Here is a 20,127-nt window from a genome sequence, read left to right on the forward strand (position 1 = left end):
GTAGTGAGGTTCTCTGAAGCTCTGAAGGAATGAATAGTCTAGATAATTTGTCAAGACCTCAGTCATCTCTTAAATGTCATAATTCTAATCACATATCAAGTGCCTGCTGTGTGTGCTGAATTTCTAATATAAAATGAAACTTAATGGCATGCCCTCAAAGAAATTACAGCCTCAGATGTAAAGGCATGCATATCTAATATTGTAACTAACTCAGATTGTCTATAGGAAATAACTGTTTATTTGAAATATACAATATGTACAGGAAAATGATAGCTAGTAATTTTGGAGCACTTACTGTGATAGGATCTTTTATATAATCTCCGTATCCCCATTTCACTGTTGAGGAAATTAAGGCCTAGGGAGGTAGAGGCATTTGCTCTGTCACACAGGTAGTTAGAGGTGGTGCTGGGACTTAAACTTGAGTGTGTAACTCCAGTCATGAGCTTGACCAGGCCTCCTCAAACTACGGCCCGCAGGCCACATGCGGGTGTTTTTGCCGGTTTGTTTTTTTACTTCAAAATAAGATATGTGCAGTGTGCATAGGAATTTGTTCATAGTTTTTTTAAAACTATAGTCCAGCCCTCCAACGGTCTGAGGGACAGTGAACTGGCCCCCTGTTTAAAAAGTTTGAGGACCCCTGAGCTTGACCTTTACTCTTCATTTAATACTAGGGAGTCTGAGTGGTTTGGCTCATTCCTACCAAAACCAGACACCTCTCTGTGGTTGGATGTTTTATACTTGACATGATAAATAATAACTGTGACTGGAACTCTCCTCTCTCTAAAGTTTACTTTTAATTGAGATCATCATACATAGAAATAAGAGCTTGGAGGTGATACTCTTCAAAATTCTCAGAGAAAAAGAAGGTCCGGCAGTTAGAAACACGCTAGAGCTAACATACGGTGAAATTAGGTTCATGAATTAAGTCGTCAGTCACACTGTCTTCATCAAGATGAATGAGAAAGCAAAGAAAAAGATCTCCATCTTGTGAAGAGCCCTACCTATCATGTCTGAGAAACATGTGCCTCCCAACAGACAGTGTTTTATCCTTATGCTCATTGGATATGATTTTCAGAAAATGAACCGTTTACGTTTATTGTACAGGTTAACTGATTCTGATTTATTGTACATACGACTGTTTCGGTTTTCTCCTTCAGTATCCCAGTGACTGCATCCCTTCCTCCACTTGAATGGCCACTCTCCCACCAGTCAGGCTCCTATGAGCTTCGGATTGAGGTGCAGCCCAAGCCACATCACCGGGCCCACTATGAGACAGAAGGCAGCCGAGGGGCCGTCAAAGCGCCAACCGGTGGCCACCCTGTGGTTCAGGTATGGACTTGAATTATTTTTATTTTGTTTTCTTTATTTGTTACTAGGTGATTTACTTCTGCTAAACCACAGCCTGTGGCTTGTCAGGTTGAGGTATGTGACTCAGCCTCTTACTCCTCTGAGGGATGGGGCATTTAAGATCAAATTAGTATCTGAAACGAATCAGCTACTAAGATGCCAGAGAAGAAAGTCTTCTTGAGCTGGATAAGGATAGAAATGATACCCATGCTCCAGCTACTTCTTCTCTTCTCTTTCTGATTGAAAAACTGCTAGAATTTGGCAGATGTTAGTGTATTGACAGAAGGTTTCTGGAGCCATCATTTTGTGTTTAAATTTTAGATGAGCGTGAATAGAGGAAAATCAATATACTCTTGTAAAATATAGGAAAGTAAGAACAAATTAACACTATGCATAGTCAGCCCTAGTTGGTTTGGTTCAGTGGATAGAGCGTCAGCCTGCAGACTGAAGGGTCCCAGGTTTGATTCTGGTCAAGGGCACATGCCCAGGTTGCAGGCTCAATCCCCTGTAGGGGGCACGCAGGAGGCAGCTGGTCAATGATTGTCTCTTATCAATGATGTTTCCACCTCTCTCTTCCTCTCCCTTCCTCTCCGAAATCAATTAAAACAAACAAACAAACAAACAAAAAACTATGCATAGTCAAACTAACTAAAATAACTGTTATTAACCTTTTGATATATTTCCTGTTGTCTTTTTTCTATTTACAAACATGGCAATGTCTACTACTGTACATTTATATACTTGATGTTTTAGTAGTTTGTACTCTGATTTTTTTTTTTTTTACTTTACATTATACCATGAGCATTTCCTCCTGTTTTTTCTTAGTAGTTATCTTTTATGTCTGTGGCTTTTACTTCAACCTCAGATCTCTTTTTTTCTTCTCAAAATAAGTACAGTGTTCTTTCTTTTCAAAAATAATTAGAGTTGAAATATTCTTAATTGTATTTTCTTGTTAACCAGCAACTGCTGACTAGTGCCCACCAACCAACCCAACCAGATCTTCAATACATTTAAATTAATTTACCTTTTTTTTTTTTTTTTTTGGTATTTGCCTGAAAGTGTATTATATGGTAAGAATTCTATGATAAGAATCTGATGCAGTGTGCATCAGAACTCTCTAGAGTTGTTAAAAATACAGATTCTTGAGTATCACCTAAAACTACTTAATTAGAAGCTACATGACATGAGTAGAGTTCAGATAACAAACAAACCACAAACCCCCACATCTTCACAGACACTTCGGCTGTATACACCTGGTTAAGGACTTTTATGAGAATACTAGAGGCCTCATGCACGAAATTCGTGCAAGGGGCACGGCCCTCGCAGCTGCGGCAGCTGCCTCGGCCCTTGCAGCCCCGGCTTGTCTGGAAGGTTGTCCGGACGGTCATTCCGCTGTTCGGCCATCTGGTCTAATTAGCATATTATGCTTTTATTATTATAGATTAGGAACTTTTAAATCCTGGCAGTTGCTTTTTCTAAACCTGACATCACAGACATCTTGGGATCTGTTTCTATTCATTGCTCCTTTTCCTTGACCACAAGTCACCTTTTCCTTTTTCTTTGTATGTCTAGTGATTTTTTATTGTATTTTGACATTGCAGTGATAACATATACTGGACATTGTAGAGACTCTGGATTTGTTATCTTCCTCTAAAGGCTTCCCTATTTTAGGATGGGAACCTCCTGGCTTGGAGGATGGCATTAGTCTGTGTGTTGGAGTCAAAGCCTTGGGTAGGAATAGGGAAACTCATTCAAAACAGATTAGGAAAAGGGGATTGTATGAGGAGGCTACGGGGCTATGGCACAAAACCAGGCCAGTAGATTCAACTCAAGAAGAACCCGGACTTGGGAAATCACCCTCTGAGTCTTACTTCTTTGCTTAGTCAATCCATTCAACAAGTGAGTTCATTCTGCAAGCATTTGTGGGGCACCTCCTTTTTGTCATATGCTGAACCTGATACTGAAACGCAGTGAAGAATAAAACAAGTTATGATCTCTTTCATCATGAGCTCACGTTCTAGAGGGAAAGAGTCAATGACTGATCACACAAATGATAAAATTAGAAGTTGTGGCAAGTGGCCTGAAAGAAAAGTGTGGGGCTCTGGGTGGAGGAGCCAACGTAAGTGGGAAGAACATCCGCTAAGATTTCCCTGAGGAAGAGACGTAGGGAGAACAGCATGTGCAAATGCCCAGAGGCAGGAGGAAGCAGAAGGAACCACATCAGAGGACCATCGGAGGCCAATGTAACTGGAGTGTGAGGGGCTAGAGAGAGCGTGGAGAGAGGCAGAAAGGAGCCGGAGCCGGAGCCGGAGCATGCAGGGCCTGGATAGCCACGGAGAAGAGTGTGAAAAGCAGGAAAGAAGCATGATCTGACTTAGGCTTTGATAATACCCCACTCTGATTGCTCCTATGGGGTAGTAGCTGAGATAAGGAGAAGAGTTAGGGGGCTCTGTCCTTTCAGGGCTTCTTCATCCTCTGATCACTCAACAAATGTTTGTTGAGCACTACTATGTACCAGGCACGGTTCTAGATTCTGGGACAGGGTGTGAACAAAACAGCCAGAAATCCTCACCCTCACCAGCTTACAGTTTAGCAACATAGTAATAACAGTAAACACTTAGTGAGCATATACCGCATGTCAGAATCTGTTCCAGGTGCTGTGTACGTTAACTTATTGAACAGAGCCCTCTGGAGCAGGTTACAGTTAGGTCGAGGAGATGTCAAGGAACTCATTCAAGGTCACAGTTACTGAGTGGTGGATGTTGGATTTGGACCCTGGGGTCTGGCGCTGCCAGCTGCACCACTTTCCCGATCTTCTGCGTCTCTTTGCAGACCAGCGTTCCTGCCTTTCACTCTCCCCAGGCAGAGAAAGCCTGGTGGGAAATTGCCCACGCTCCCTGCCTGTGAATTCTACATGCTACTCCGATTTCACCTCCCTCACAGGCCCATTGGAGTCCAAATCCTGATTCTCAGGGAAGAGCTAATGGGCCTTGGTTGGGACGGGTGCCATCCACTGGGCCAGTTAGCTTGGCCAGTGAGGTCCGGCCACATGTGGTGCTAACCTCTGCTCACTCATTCATCATGGCTGGGGCCGTGGAAGTTTCCAGAGAAGAGAATGGGCTGGATGTGCAGTTCAGAAGACTCCGCCACAGAGCACTTGAAGTTCACACCCCTCCTTCCAACAGCCCCCAAGGATCCGTTCTTATTCTTGCTCATAACTTTGAAAACTCAGTGTATGACTTAAAAATTAAGCCATATTCTCAGAAAATACAAAGTGAAGTATCTTTTTTTCTTTTGAATAGTTTGTGTGCTCTTCAAAAATGAAACGTGCTAACCTCCGATTTTTAGCGTAGGTAGTTGGTTTTTTAAAAATTCCTTTGAAAAATGAAGAAGAGAGAGACCTTAAGCTTTAAGTAGGTGCGAAAACCCCTTTCGAAATCTGGAGGGTACCCCTGTATTCCCAGAAGAGCAATGAAGCCCCGTTTTGTACCTTGCTAGAACTTTCTGCTGGTTTCTCTCTTGATCTCTGTCTCTCTCTTTATCTCCCCATCTGTTTCTATTTTTGTACTGAACCAGGGCTCCCTTCCCCCCTCAATCACCTGTCCCCACCCTTCTTTTTTATTTGCCACTCTATGAAACTTAATCTTTTTTTTTGCATGCCTAGTGGTTTTATGCTCCTCTTTATATGACAATAAAACAAATACAAGACCATTTCATTCTGTTCCTTTAAATATAAAATTTAAATCTTAAGCATATATCACGTTCAACTTTTTTCTTTTTTTCTGTCCTGAATGTCATTTAGTCTTGGAAGAAAGTTTGCTCCAAACTTCAGATGCTTTTTAGATCTCATGACTCATTCATTTGACGAATATTTTGTTTGGACCTACTGTGTGCCAGGTACTGTGCTAGGTGCCAGTAGCATAATGAGAGGTGAGATGGACACAGTCCCTGCCCTGATGGAGCTCAGGGGCAGGGGGTGCAAAGTAGACCAGGATGGTTTGGTGTGACTATTTCTGAGGTGTAGGTGGGCCGGGGAGGCCAGACAAGGGCAATCTGGAATGACATGTGGACTCTTAGGTAAGACATGATGGCTGATTAGGAGCTCATCTGTTGGATTCACAACTTGGGGGTAACTCCTTTAAGAAAACCATGCCAAGAGGGTACTTGGGAGACCTGCGTTAGAGGGAGGGTCTTGCTGAGGAGATGACCTACCAACTGGGGCCTGGAGCAGGTGATGGAGCCAGCACAGAGAAGCACCATGCCCTGCCTTTCTCTGTCTTGCTGTCTTCTTTTGGTGGTGGTAGGGCATGTGCACAGGTCCCGAGGCAGGGAAGAACTCGTGTGTCTGAAGAGCTGAAGGGGGGCCAGGGTCACTTGAGTTTAGCCAGGACATGCAAGACTCATAAACCAAGTTGGGGAGCTAGGATTTTAATCCAGGGCAAGGGGAAGGGAGTGACAAGTTTTGGGTAGGGGAGGAAGGTGATTCTGATTTAATATTTCTAGGATCACTCGGTCTTCTCTCTAGAGAGGGGGTTAGAAAGGCTGAGGAAGGAAACAGGGAGATAATTTGATAGGCTGTGACAGTGACAGGTGAGGGATGAAGGTGGTGAGGATGGGGAGGTGGCAGTGGGAGGAGCTTCGGGACTTGGTGCTGGCTTGGGGAGTGGGAGGTGAAGGAGCGCTTGGGAAGGGTGGTGCCACCTGCCACAGGGGAAGACTTGGGGAAGAAGTTTCTTAGGGGAAGATGACGAGTTCAGTTTGGGGTGAGGAGGAAGGAAGAACTTGTGAGGCATCCAAGCAAAGATGTCAGGTAGGCAGTGAGATACGGGAGCCCGGAGCTCGGAAGCCAAGTTGTGACTTTCTGACTCTCTGGCCTGTGATGGCACAGGACCACCTGTGTGGGTGTATTCCTCACACCCTCTGTAGCAACTCGCAGCTCTTCGGAAGCAATGAACGGAGCGGAGAACCAAAGAAGAGGTTAGAGAAACAGGATCACACACTGACACGCTCCTGGGGGCCAGGCAATGGAAGGCAATGACTGAATTGGCCAAATGCCAGGGAGCAATAGGGAGTGGTGGGGCGTAGGGCACAGCAGACTATATGCCTCATCTCGAGGAGGCAGCTGCTGTTCAGCCCCCATTGGTTGTGCCCTCTGGGAATGTGGGTCCATTGTTGCCAGCTTTTACAGTTTTATTTTCAAGAGGAACTAGGATTCTGAAACTTTCTGTGAAATTTCTGATGATAAAGTTTTGGCTACTAAATCTATCCTTGGGTTAGCTTTGGCTCAAGGCAAACATCCTCAAGTTCATACCCCCTGGGGGTAAATAAGGACTCCAAGGCTTATCAATAGAAAGGGAGATTAGAACGAGGCTATGTTTAAGCGATTTCTAAGAATTTCCCGGTCACGGAGGGAGCACTGTTAGCAGCCAGGCCCAGGCAGTCTCTCCTATAAAGCTCTGAATCCCATCGAAATAGAACAAACGTACGGCTCTTTCCAAGGGAGCCAGGGAGTCTTAGCTCCTTGGCCGGAGTTTGACCTGTTGGGATCAGACCAGAAAGGGAACCACTCGGTTCACCTTGAAAGGGCACACGCCTCGGGCGGACCCTGCCATCGCTTCCTCGTTCTATTTCGGGACAGGATGCGGAGGCCCCAGGGTGGACAGAGCGCCATTCACAGGCGGCTCGCAAGGTTGGGCTTTAATGTTTCCATCGCCCCTCAGCTTCTGAGATCTAATAATACTCTAGTCTAGAGTGGCCTGTATCATGCCATTGTCATTTTAATCCTCCCCCTACCTGCTTCCAGACCCTCTGACCATGGATAGGAATTCCCCACGCAGGGTACTTCCCTGTATTCCTTAGCCATCCTTGGGCTGGGACTTTCAAAAAAAAAATGTTATTCTTGCCACTCCCTGGGACATGTTTTCAACTGAAAAAGGGATCAGAAAGCCACCCTTTGAGTTAGAAAGGGAACAGAATAGGAGGATGTTGAGCCACGGAGCACACCTCCAAGAGCAATGCTCTGGCTTCTCTCAAACAGCTGCTCGGACAGATGGAGAAAACATGGGTCGGTCCCGTAGGAGAAATTCCTTACAGATGCAGAAACCCGATCTCTGCTCCATCCCGGGGAAGAATAACAAGCGTTGCAGGGTGCAGTGGGGGGCCAGGGGCGCACCTGTCCAGGTTACCGCCCCCTCCCCCAATCCAGAGGAGGCCAATCAAGTCTGCAGGCTTTCAACTTGTAAAAGGGATTACGGGACAGTGTTTTTCATCCTGGTGGATTTCAGCTCTCGCACTATTTGCAACTTACTTTGAATTATGTCTAAGGGAGAAGGCAGGCAGGCGGGGTTTCCCCCCACCAGGCGGAGCGGGGGGGGGGGGTCTGGGGGTGGTGGGGGGGTCCCGATGGTGAGCAGGCCTTCTCCGGCAGGCAGTCGGCTGGGCACACGGGCTTCTATCTGACTAATGAAACGTGCTTCGTGTGGCCCCCCCCGCCCCCCCCCCCACCCCGTTTTTAAGACGTGAAAGCAGGTCTTGCCAAGGCTGATTTGCCGCGATCAGGGCTACTGTGTTTGCTCTTCCAGAAAGTTCAGTCAGCCCTGGGAAAGGGGAAGGAAAGCGGAGGGAAATGGAGATTCACGCTCCAGCTTCTGTGGGGCGTGTGCTGAGGTCCCCGGGGGTTCCGCCGCTCATTCATTCTGTGGCTAGAACATTTCCCCAGCACCTTCTCCGGGCTGGGCACCGTGCCAGGCGCTGGGAATCTGGCCGTGAGCAAACAGAAGTTCCTGCCCCGTGGAGCTGATGTTCTGGCTGCGGGGAGATAAACAATAAATCTCATAAATAGGAAAATTAAATAGACTGTGGGGAGGTGATAAGTATTACGGGGAAAGCTAGCAGGCGAGGGGAGCTGGGAGTGGTCAGGGAGGCCTTCCCGAGGAGGTGGCATTTGAGCAAAGAAGGAGATGGATGAGCAGACGGTTCAGGGGCCTGGGGCAGTGTGCTGTCAGCTGCGGGGAGGCCTGAGTGGGAAGAGTGGAGGGTGACCAGACAGAGGAGTGGGAGACAGCGGCCCACAGGCAAGAGGGTGGGAGGATCGGGCCCCGGACACTATTTGGGCACTTTTGCTCCCAGTGAGGTGGGAGTCAAGAGGGCTGGGTCTGACTTAGGTTTCAGCAGAATCCCTCAGGGTGCCATGCTGATGTGAATGGACTGTAGGGGGTCGGGGGAAGAAGCAGGGAGATGGTGAGTTGCTGTTGCAGGGCGTCCAGCCCAGAGAGGATGGTGGCTGGACCAGGGTTGGGGTGGAGGACATTAGAAATGATTGGATCCTGGGTATACTTTGGAAGTGGGGCTAGCTGGAGTTTTTGTGAGTTTGGCTGTGCGGGACACATGATGGGGCTGCAGGCTTCCGGAGGCCAGCGTCCCCAGGGTTGCGTGGCCCTGCCCATCCCCCCTGAGACCCCTCCTGTTTTCAGAGGGAGCGCATCTTCTAGGAGTGGCCTGATGCAGCCTTTTCCTTTAAGATGGAGGCGGGCTAGGTGGGGATGCTGAGCCATCCTCAGCACCCTCTCCTCGTCTATCCAGGTTTTTGATGATAACACTGATAATTAATTTAGAAAACTTTAAGTCCAAACCAAGTGTGTCTGTGGGCCAGATGTGTCCCTCGGGTGTGACCTTGGCCTCCGGGTGAGCCAGGTGGAGAGAGAGGGGATGATGTGAGGGGCGGGGGGGGGGGGGACGGGGGCTGGTGCACGCACAGTTGTGGGACAATGGGGAGGGGTGGGAGTGGATGGTACCATCTTCATGACAAAGGCACACCGATGGTGAAAAAGCGTGCTTTCAGTTCACATTAGAGATAAATTGGCATGAGTGGGCGTCAGTAAAACGTTGCCCCCGGATGTAGGCAGAAAATAGAAAGCTCCCAGGATCTGGGAGAAAGAGTTGCTCTACAGAGACAGGCTAAGGCTGAGGCTTGCAATGTGCTTGGCGATCAGTGGGAACGCAGCGAGGGAACTTCGCGTGTCGCACCGACAGTGCTTTGGTCCCTCCTATGGGATGGGCACCGTGGTGTGTTCTGACGCAAGCTGCTCTCACTGAGCACCACCGTGTACTTTCCTCCGAGTGACCTACTTAATCTTTGCAGTGATGCCATGGGGTGTAGGTGGTGGAACTGCAACTTTCCTTGTCCAGACAAGGAAACTGGGACACAGAGAGGTTAAGCAACTTGCCTGAGGCCACCCAGCTGGTGAGCGGTGGCTTTGGTTTGGACAGAGGAGGTCTGGGGCCAGAGCCTACACGGAACCGTCGCACTGCGCAGCCTCCTGGAGGGAGGAAGAGCGGGCTGTTTAGAGCGAGGCCGGCCTGGCGGCCATTAGCTTCGGGGCTCTGGGGCTCTGCCGTTTCTTCGATTATAAAGTGAGACCGACCTCCATTTTTAGATATTTATTTTGTTTTGTGTAGAGTTGTTAGGATTTTAAACAAACGTGCCCAGCGTGATCTTGGTCACAAAGCAGGCATTTGAGCCATGTTTCTTTCTTGAGGAATAGAGTGATGGACATGGCTTGGGAACATTTGAGCTCTGTTAGCCTAAGTCACATCCTGGTGCCCCTTCAGGCTTCTTCTGGCTAAAAACCAAACCTGAGAGTGTGAGTGCGTACACATTACTCAGTCACACATGGTGTGTTTGCTGCAGATGATCCTCCTCGGTCCTTGCAATCACACAGTGAGCTGGGGCTACCGTTCCCATTGCACGATGGATAAGGAAGCACAGGGGAAGCTAACATCACTTGCTAGAGGTCAGGCAGCTAGAAAGCAATGGAGTCCTGACCTTGGCTGTTAGTTCCTTTGTTCCCAGCAGAGCCCTCCTCTGGACCTGGGAGACAGTGTGGAGGTTCCCGCTGCTTGTTCGGCGCCTCCTGGAAGATTGTGGGCTGACTCTGCCCATCGTCACACCTGTTCACTGAGCACTCACTATGTGACCAGCATGTCACATGGAGTAGCTCAGGCAGGCATGTTGTCCCTATTCTGTGAATGGGGAAACTGAGGCTCAGAGGTATTGACTGTCTTCCCCAGGGGGCACATGGTCACATGTGACAAAGAGGCTGACCCTGACTGAGCTTTCCCTGTGTGCTGGCTGCAGAAGCCAGTGTTGTGGTTATTAACCCCATTTACAGATGAGAAAACTGAGGCTCACGGTCCCAAGTTCAGCAGAGGGGATGATACTAATACTTGCCTTCCAGGGTCTTTGCAAAGAGTAAATGCCTGACCATGGTAAAGTGGGTAGAATGGGGCCTGGCATGCAACGAGTGCTCAGCGATGCGCATCGTTATTGCTCCTCCTCCTCCTTGTCCATTTTCTTCTGCACCATCCTGTGAGGGTACAAAAGGGCGCATTTGTTTTCACGTGGCCGTTTCGGTTTCATGCTGTGACCCTGAAGCTGGGATGGATGTGAGTTAGAGACTGATGATAGGGATGACGTTGGCACCCGTCATTTCAACAGCTGCTCTGTGTAAGGTCACAGGACTTGCTCAAGGTCACACAGTGCAGATGTGATGAGCTGGATTTAAAAGCATGTCTGCCGTGCTCCCTGGCCAAACGTTTCCACTGTTCTCTACAGCCCTCTGGCTCCTGCTTAGAAGTAGCGGGTTCTGAACTTTCTGACACAGGTTGGAAAAGTTCCTGTGGGTGCGTGTGTGTGTGTGTGTGTGTGTGTGTGTGTGTGTGTGTGTGTATACACACACAGTCATGCATATACAAAGGATCTATTTTTATATAAAAATATACATGTACGTATGTGTATGCATGCATGCATATCTATGTAAATGTATCTGTGCCCCCTGAATTTTTATTCAGCTGTTTATTTTCTTGTTTTAATGTGTATGCATTGTTTAAAACACAGCACCTTTGTCGCCGGGAAGTGGTGTTACTGCTTTGGCGAATTTCCTTTCTTGGCTCCTCACGCTGATGCGTAAGCTGCCAGTGCTCAGCTCCTGCCTCTTTACACAGTCAGGTCTGAGTCAGGTTATTTTCATGGCACCAGGGGAAACTGGCATTTGCCAAGAACTGAATATGATTGGGAATTGTTCTAAGTGCTTTCCATGTATAAATGGACACAATACGGGAAACTGGCATTTGCCAAGAACTGAATATGATTGGGAATTGTTCTAAGTGCTTTCCATGTATAAATGGACACAATACTACCATTATTTCTAGGCAGTACTGAGAGACACAGAGAGGTTCATTAACTTGCCTAAGGTCACACAGGAAGTGGGTGGGCCATGAACTGAACCTAGATGGTTTAGCTCCAAAGCCTACACTCTTAACTACCCAGGCCACAAGAATTAGAAATTCTTTAAAATATATATATATATATATATATATATATATATATATATATATATAAATATATATAAAAATATATATTTATTGATTTCAGAGAGGAAAGGAGAAGGAGAGAGATAGAAACATCAATGATGAGAATCATTGATCGGCTGCCTCCTGTACATCTCCTACTGGTGGTGGGGATGGAGCCTGCAACCCAGGCATGTGCCGTGACCTGGAATGGAACCGTGACCTCCTGGTTCATAGGTCAACACTCAACCACTGAGCCATGCTGGCCAGGTGAAATAGAAATTCTTAATGATCCTGAGATAATTTTCCTGGTTGCTCCTGGGGGCTTTTATTTTGCTTAAGTATTTTGAAAAATGTAGGAAAGCCAGGTGGGTCAAGCATCAAGTCATATTTTTCCCTTGTGAGCCAGCTCAGGTTCACGCCCTCATCGGTGTCTCCCCACCCACCTGGCTCCTTCCCTCCCTGTTGGGCCACAGCGGCCAGCAGGCCCTCCCCAGATGCAGGCAATGGCCGGCTCGGCTCGTGGGTGGGTGCAGCCTCCCAGGGGCCGCGGGGGGCTGAGGGCTTCTGTTGGCAGTCCCCAGCCTGCCTGGTGTGAGGCCTGGAGGCTGAGAAGAGAGCCCGGGCAGGCCAGTGAGCCTGCACTTGGGCCCTGAGGCATCGGCACCTCTAGGGGGGCAGGTCCCCAGTGCAGACCGTGGGGATCGGACCCGTGTTCAGCTGGCCCTGGGATCTACTTGACCTTCAACCCGAGTAGTTCTCACCACACTGGTGATTTGACTGTGAACAAGGTTCATGTGACCTCCTGGAGCCTCAGTTTCCCTAGTGACAAACTGGACGAAACGTTCCTTATAGGATGTCCATAGGAAGTGAAATGTGTAAAGCAATCAGTATAGCGCTAAGTGCAGACTGCTCTGGTTTCTTTTATAGATGAATTTGGGGGGGAGGGGGAAGTGCATCACGTGGTGCAGAATTTCCAAGGTGCAGGAGCTGTGCAGGCCTGGGCCTCCACCCCCACCCCACCCCCTACCCCCACTCAGGGGCTGGCTCTTCTCCCCGGGGCCCCGGTGTCCCCCGCTTCTTGAATACCCTTCCAGAGGCTCTGTGTCTGGCCTTGTGGTTCTATTCGTTGTTGTCATCACCATCCTCGCATTGTAATTTATAAAGGACTTGGCAGGATGCCCCGGACATTTTAAATTCTCAATAAACCATCGGGGCGGTCATTACCGTTGCGCTTAAAAAGGCATCGTGTTTGGTTTTCCGAATAGGAAGCGAAGCTGAGCTGCTCTTCTTGGCGCTGTTTACGTAACCCAATGGGCCTTTCCCCGGGGACTTAGGCTTCTGTTAGGGAATCCCGTCTTCCTAAGCTGACATTAGTTATGAAACTGTAAGCACGGCTGTAATGAATACAGTCTTAGAAGCCTGCTTCAGGTAAATGTTCGTGAAGCCGCTGGTTTACCTGACCCCTGGCTCAGTGACCAAATACTTCATCAGCACACACTGGGCACATCCCACATCTATGCACATATCCTTCCTCCTCCATCAGAAGCTGATACGCTGAAGATAGAGTCAACGGACCCTATCATGCCATCAGCAAGGGCAAGATGCGGACGCCATGGTTAGATAGGAGCAAGAAAAATGTTGAGTTCTGAGTGTTTTTCTGATTCTCTCCTATTCATTCAACAAATATGGACTGGCTTCTTCCACATGCAGGCACTCTGCTGGGTGCCCTATGCCATTTGGTGCACAAATCTCCTGGGAGCGTGTTCAAAGTGCAGTGTTGCAGGCCCCACCAGGCCTGCTGAGTCAGAACTCGCCTTCTATACACGGATTCCCAGGTGGTCCCTGTGCACATTAGAGCGTGAGGCACATTATTCTAGGGCAGGGTCCTCAGACTGTGTCAGCCAAATCTGGCCCACCACCCGCTTTTCTAAATAAAGTTTTATTAGAACACAGCCATGCCTACTTATTTCCATTCTAGAGGCCTGATGCATTAAATTCGTGCAAGAGTAGGCCCTCGCAGCCTGGGTGGCTGCCTCAGCCCTCGCAACCGCTGCTTCGTCCAGAAGTCCAGAAGGTCATCCAGAAGGTCATCCGGACGGTTGTTCCACTGTTCGGCCATTCGGTTGATTTGCATATTACGCTGTTATTATTATAGATTGTTTATGGCTGCTTTTGACCTGTGGTAGAGCAGAGTCCTTGCCACGGAGACCGCAGAGCCTAAAATCTTTACTATCTTGTCTTCTACAGAAAACATTTGCTGACTGGAAGTGGAGATAGAGTAGAGAACAGGACAGACAAGATCTCGTGCTCTCACGGAGCTGGGGTTCTGGTGGAGGGAGGCATACCACAAACCAATAACCCTCCAGTTTGTCCTGTGGTCAAAAGCATTAAGAAGAAAACGAAGGCAGGAGGGGGCGATGGAAGATGATGTGAGGTGGTGAGGATGCTATTTAGGGAAGAACTTTCTGAAGAGATGATATTGAACCAGAATTTGGAGTGCAGTGCGAGAGGAAGCTGTGTCCCTGCTGGGGGAAAGTGTCATAGGAGAGGGAAACGCTTGTGCAAAGGCCCTGGGGTAGAAGCTTTTTTGGTGTCCACTTTGGGCATCATTTCAGAGGTGGGAGCTAGCAGGTCTGATTTAGGAGTCGTTTATTGGCAGTGAATGTGTGTGTTTTTCTTTGGTTCCTACATGACGTTTGCTGTGGCGGTTCCGTGCCTTTCACAAGACCATGGCATGTAGACAGAGGCCGCGAACAGCCAGCCCAGGGAAGTCTTCTGTGTGTCCCGGGTCCAGTGGCGCCGGCTGTGCACCACACTAGCACACTGCGCGTCGCGAGGGCACCATTCACATTTGCATATTCATCAGTTCAGTCCTGACACACGCCTTCTAAGGGTGCAGAGGAAGTGTCTTTGCTGATCTGCACAAACGTGCCCGACAGTTCAGCAGTGGCTCTGGGGCTGCAATTCTGAACGAGAGAGAAAAGATCCGAGTGCGAATGTCTCGAGGTTATGGACACTCATGTTTTTGCCCTGGCTCAGCTCGCTTCCCTTACTCACACGGCCCTTTGAGGCAGCCGAATTTTACTTTTAACAGCAAGAAAGGCATTCCCGCCAGTCGTGAGATACCCCGACCCCATGGCTCCCTTTCTTGCAGATGGGTGCTCCTTCGTTTCTCCTTCCCACCCTCTACCCCACCAGACTGCCTGGGACTTGCCGGCTCCCACCTCTGCCTGTGTCTTGCTGTGCAGCCTCAGCCCACACACTTGTGGTCTCTGAGCTGGGACGTGGGCTCCAAAATGAGGGGGCGGAGCTCTGTGAGCTCCTCCCACCCCTCAGCTTACCGGTTCTGTGACTCAGAGCGGTGGGTGTCACCGGAGTAGGAGCGCCTGCTGTTGGTTTGCTCACTGTGAGCTGGGAGTTCCAGCTCCTCTTCGGCCTGACCTGTCTTCACTTGCATGGCTTCCTTGCTCCGAGTTGACTCATTCAGGGACTTGAAGTTGGTTTTTTTAGAGTTTGGGGATGATTGAACTTGAAGGAGGCAAACTACCTAGTTGAAGGATTGGTGTGTCCGGTTAATGTATCGTTTTACTGAGGGCTTCGGTTACCATTTTACTGGGGGCCTCCTGTGGGTCAGACGTTTTTGCTAAGCTAACACTGTCTCCTTCAGTCTCACGGAGTCTTGAGGTAGGCACCCTCATCATCAGTTTGCAGATAACCAGATGGAGGCTCGGAGAATTACAAAGACAACCAAGTAACTCAATTGGCGCAGCCACAACTCAGACCGCTAAGGCAGCGTTTAGGACTGTATTATGTATTGAGCATGTGCAATATGCCAGCCATGATCTAAGCAGGGGCTTGCATTTCCCATGGTAGCCCTGTGAAGGGAGTCCTGTTACCTTATGGATGAGAAAACTGAATTCCAGAGAAGTGTGTTACCTTGAGGCTCCTGCTGGTTGTAAACAGAGCATTTCAGATTTTTGCTCTTTTTCTTCTTCTTATGGGCTTCTCTCGGCTTTGTGATCGTTGACGTGTATCCCGCTTACCTGTTGGCCTCTGTGCCCGGGAGGGAGAAGGTGTACTTTGGTGGCCACTGGCTCAATCCTCTTACCACCTTCCCTTTGCTTCTGGGGGCCGACCTGTCTTCACCCCTGATCTGGCGACAGCTACAGCCCCTAACTCGTTTCCAGCTGTCTCCACCTGTGCCCCTCATCCAGTCTGCTCCCCACACAGAGGAATCTGTTTAAAATGTAAATTGGTCTACCCCACTCCTTTGTTTTGAATCCTCCCTTTCCCTCAATACACATACACTCCTTTCCATGGACTGCAAGGCTCTATGTCATGTAGCCCCTGCTGCCTTCATAGTCTTCCTCACGCACTCCACGCCTGCCCCGCTGGCCTCCTGCTATTCCCTAGACACCCCAAGTAGGCTCTGCCTCAGGGCCTTTGCACTTGTGAGTCGCTTTCCCCAGATAGCCACATGACTCTCTTCTCTGTGTCACTCAGGTCTCACGATAATTGTCACCTCCTCAGGGGAGCCTTCCCTGATTTCTCTATTAAGATAGCTGCCCCCGTCCCCTGCCATCCTCTGCCCCTCAACTTGTGTGTATTTATGTTTAATAGCCTGATTTATTTTTCCTTTCTCCCTTCCCACTTTTCTCTCTCCCACTTATCTATCCATCTACCCTCCATCGTCGCTCCATCCCAGTCCCAAGCACATAGTAGGCTCTTTATCTGCTGCATGAATGATGGTCCCCTGTCCTTTGAGGCACCGCTGAGCTCCACGCTGCCTGGGCCGCTCTGACACACAGTGCCCCGGGAGTTCCGGTGATGGATGTGCTGACGCGGGCAGTTTCTCGGCGGCTTTCCTGTGCTAAGGGAAGCAGGGAAGGAAGTGACAACAATTAAGAAGGACCAATTCAGTTCGCAGGGGCATGCCCAGGCTTCCTGTGCCCTCATCGCTCTGCCCAGTGTGACCGGGGCTCGCCTGAGGCAAACAGAAGTTGTGACTCGATGGACTGGGCACCAGCTAGTTTTATAACGATGAAGAAGAAGAAGAAAAACCCGTATTTTTCACTTTCCTTTTTTAAACAAGAAGTATGCCGTGGGTGTTCCCTTGTGGTTTTTCAGTCAAAGAGAGGGTTGTTGTTGAGCTCTGAGCTCCCTTGGGGCTTCAGCTTTGCGTGTGTCTAACTTTAACTTTGAACTAATGCTTTTAGGACTGCGCTCGGGTTGGGGGTCCGGGGGCGCCTCTCTGAACAAGGCAATAGGCTTGTTTATTGTGTCCGAGCACGCTCTGCTCACAAGCCACCTCCCAGATCCGCCCCCCCATCTTCTTCCTGTTCCCATGACCCCCTCCCCAGCCCAGACCGGCCCCTGAGCGAAGGGGAGGGGACCGAGCCGCTGGACGCAGAAGCTGCAGAAACCGCACCGAGTGAATGCCATTACCGGGGAGCATCTGAACGTGGCTCATGTGCTGGTGCTAAAACAAAGGGGGGCTAGTGTCCACCCGAGGGCCTCTGCCACGCACGGCCGGGAGAGAGAGATGGGTGCGACAGGGACCGTGTTGAGTACAGACAGAGACCCAAAGCGATGCTGCCGTGTGCGCCCGGCGTCCGTGTCCTGCTCCTCCTGACACAGCGGTGTGCGCTGCGCGCATGGCCCGTTGAGGGTGGATTTGTGACTGACTTGCCCGGGGAGCAGAAGGGCTGGCCTCGGTGCCCCGTGACTGCAGGCATTGTGAGGCAGGCGCGGTCACTGCCGCCCTCCCCGCGACCTTGCAAAGTGTTCACGGGTGGGAGGTGGGCTTCGGGAAAGGGGACTTGTTGGGGACCTGGGTGTAAGTCCTGCCTGTGGCCGAGCCCCTGGCCCCCCTCAGGGCCGGGATGGGAGTGACAGTTCTCAGTGGGAGGCTTTCTTCACCCCCTGCTTCCGTCTGCCAACCCCCTCTCCCCACTCCCCCCTCCGCCGAGCTGCTAAGAGCAGAGCGAGTTCTGACTCTTTGAACTGAATGTTACGGTCACACTCTCACCCTGTGAGAGAGGGCGCTTTGGGGGTGCTGGCATTCTGGCCCCACGGAGTTGGGTTGGCTCTGACTTTGCCCACCTGGAGGTCATCGCGGCCAACCCCATGCCTGTCGAGCAAGCGGGTGTCCGTTCGGGTCCTGCGCTGGCCTGTTCCGGAGTGAGGGTGCCGCGCGGAAGGCGGGCTCACCCAGGGGCAGCACAGTGGGTCCAGCCGGGGCTGCCGCCTCGATTGCCCTCTTTGTCAGCTCACAGAGGAGGCCCGGGCTGGGCGGCCACCAGGGCCTCGCTAATCCTCGAGGAGTTAGAGTGAGCTTTTCCTTCTTACAACAGACTTCATTTCCCTTTCCGTCAGGGACGTTCTTCTTGGCAGACGGGGCCTCCTCCGCCTCTCAGCGCCCTGCCCTGCGAGGCGAGAACTCGCTGCTGTGGGAAGACCCTGCGGGGCCTCACGTGTGGCAGCGAGTTCCAGCCCCTCAGACCTGTGGGTCCTGAGTCTCAGGACTCGGACGGAGCCGTGTTCAAACGAACAAAGACCTGAAGACAGTAGCAAAGGACAAGGGCCTCGGGGCATTGACCACGGTGTGTGTGGAGGGGCACACACCTCTCCAGAGCGAAGTGGGTGAATCCCTGACATGCGCGCATCTCCACTGGAAAGTAAAAGGGAAACTTTTAAACGAAGGAGAAACGGGAGCAGGTGTAGCAGAGGAGCCACGGCTGGGGACGCTGCGGGACTTGTGTGTGATTCCCAGTGGCACGCCTTCCGAGCTGGGAGCCTCAGGCAGCTTCCTTCGCCTCCCTGAGGTGGCAGGTGGAGCCTGGGGCAGAGCTTGGCCTGGCGGGGGAGGGGAGCCTGGGCCCCATCCTTTCTCTATGCCCCATGTTCTAAGGAGGACTAACGAACCAGGCAAACGAACCAGGCAAACGAATGATGGCGTCAGTCTGCCTTAGAGAAGAAAGGTTCGCCATCAGCGATGCTGCTGACGGTGACTGCCGGCGTTCACGGAGCTCTTCCTGTGTGTCGGGCACCGTCCTGAGCTCTTTGCACGTGTCCTAGGATCTAACCCTCACCGTGGCCCAGGAAGCGGGTGCTGTTCTTGTCCTCCTTGCACAGATGGCGGCCAGGACTTGACAGCGCTGACGGATCTTAGATCTGAGACATGCCAGGTCCGAGCCACCATGCCCTGGGCTGGGCTCTCTGCCAGGCGTTCCTGCCCATCCCAGTGTCCCTGTCTCAGAGCACCGTGGACGGAGGCGCTGGCTGTGTCCAACCCTGGCAAACTAGAAGAAAGCAACAGAACGGTCTCTCAGTCCAGGAGGACGTAGATCCACTATGTCCATCTGAAACCTTCACCCCGTGAGCTCATGTAAGACCCAAACTGTTCCTCAGGTATATCCTCAATTTCCCATCATGCATTTCACACCTGATGCCACTGACCCTCAGGCCACGGCCACAGCAGCCCCAGGAGACCATAGCACTATAGCAATGAAGATGCCGGATAACGCTTATTGAGCACTTACTGTGTTCTGGCCCTGTCCTACGAGCTGCACGTGTGACACCTCACTCACCTCGGGGCACATGGCTGCTGCCAGACCTGGCGCCTGTGGAAGCGTCTCCGGAGGGTCTGGTGACCTGCCCAAGGTCAGCCGCCAGCGCGGTCAGCCGCTGGGCCCCGAGCTGGGGTTCGCCAGCTCCCAAGCTCCCGGTCTGCCCGGCTGGGTTCTCCTGTTTGAAATCTCTTCTTCTGGTTTCCTGATGGCAAAACCAGGCCCAGGTGACCGGGGTGACTTTGCAGATGCCACGCAGCTACACGGAGGCCCGGGCCGGGAGGTACATCGTCGCATCCTCTCTGAGATGCTGGCCCCTAATTCAAGCATCGACTCTACAGTTCTGTGCACATGCGGATGCATCGATGACCCGGGGGTTGGGGGGCGGGGGGGACGGGACACACAGGGCGACATGAAAGGAACACGCTCGGCCTTGACAGGGCCCAGCCCCGGCGCTCACTTGGAGGCAGTTGAAAGGAAAGCTTCCGATAAGGAGCCGCTTTATCACCCTCTTGACAGGCCGAGCTTCCTCCCTTCTGTTGCGTGAGCCTTAAACCTCTTCCAAGTCCCTGGCACGGAGCCGCGGCCGCCTCCCGCTCCCACCGGCTAGCAGTGGGCAGGAGTGGGCCTGGGGGGGTGCCAACCCTTTGAAAGGGTCCGGAGGGCCGCACTCCGCCCTCATCTTGGCCCGTGGCGCTTCTGGGCCGGAAAAGGGAAGCGCAGAGAGGAAAGGCTTTCTCCTGCGGCTTTTGTATTTGGTTCGCATTAAGGGAGGCCGGGCTGCGTTTTTGTTGTTTGTTTTCCCACTTTTCAACAAAAAAATGATGGATGACTCCCAGCGACGCCGGCGCCCGGCTCCCTG

At 50.9% G+C, this 20,127-nt stretch overlaps 1 protein-coding gene across 1 annotated transcript in view; it reads left to right on the plus strand.

Annotated features, from left to right (window-relative positions):
• Positions 1-20,127, plus strand: part of NFATC2 (nuclear factor of activated T cells 2) — a 136,274-nt gene that overhangs the window by 25,142 nt on the left and 91,005 nt on the right. The window contains exon 3 of the mRNA XM_054724303.1: positions 1,158-1,329. Within this exon, the coding sequence (XP_054580278.1) occupies positions 1,158-1,329 (172 nt within the window). The remainder of the gene's footprint in view (positions 1-1,157; positions 1,330-20,127) is intronic.

The sequence above is a fragment of the Eptesicus fuscus genome, chromosome 12 (genome assembly GCF_027574615.1).
Source record: "Eptesicus fuscus isolate TK198812 chromosome 12, DD_ASM_mEF_20220401, whole genome shotgun sequence".
Classification (NCBI taxonomy): domain Eukaryota; kingdom Metazoa; phylum Chordata; class Mammalia; order Chiroptera; family Vespertilionidae; genus Eptesicus; species Eptesicus fuscus.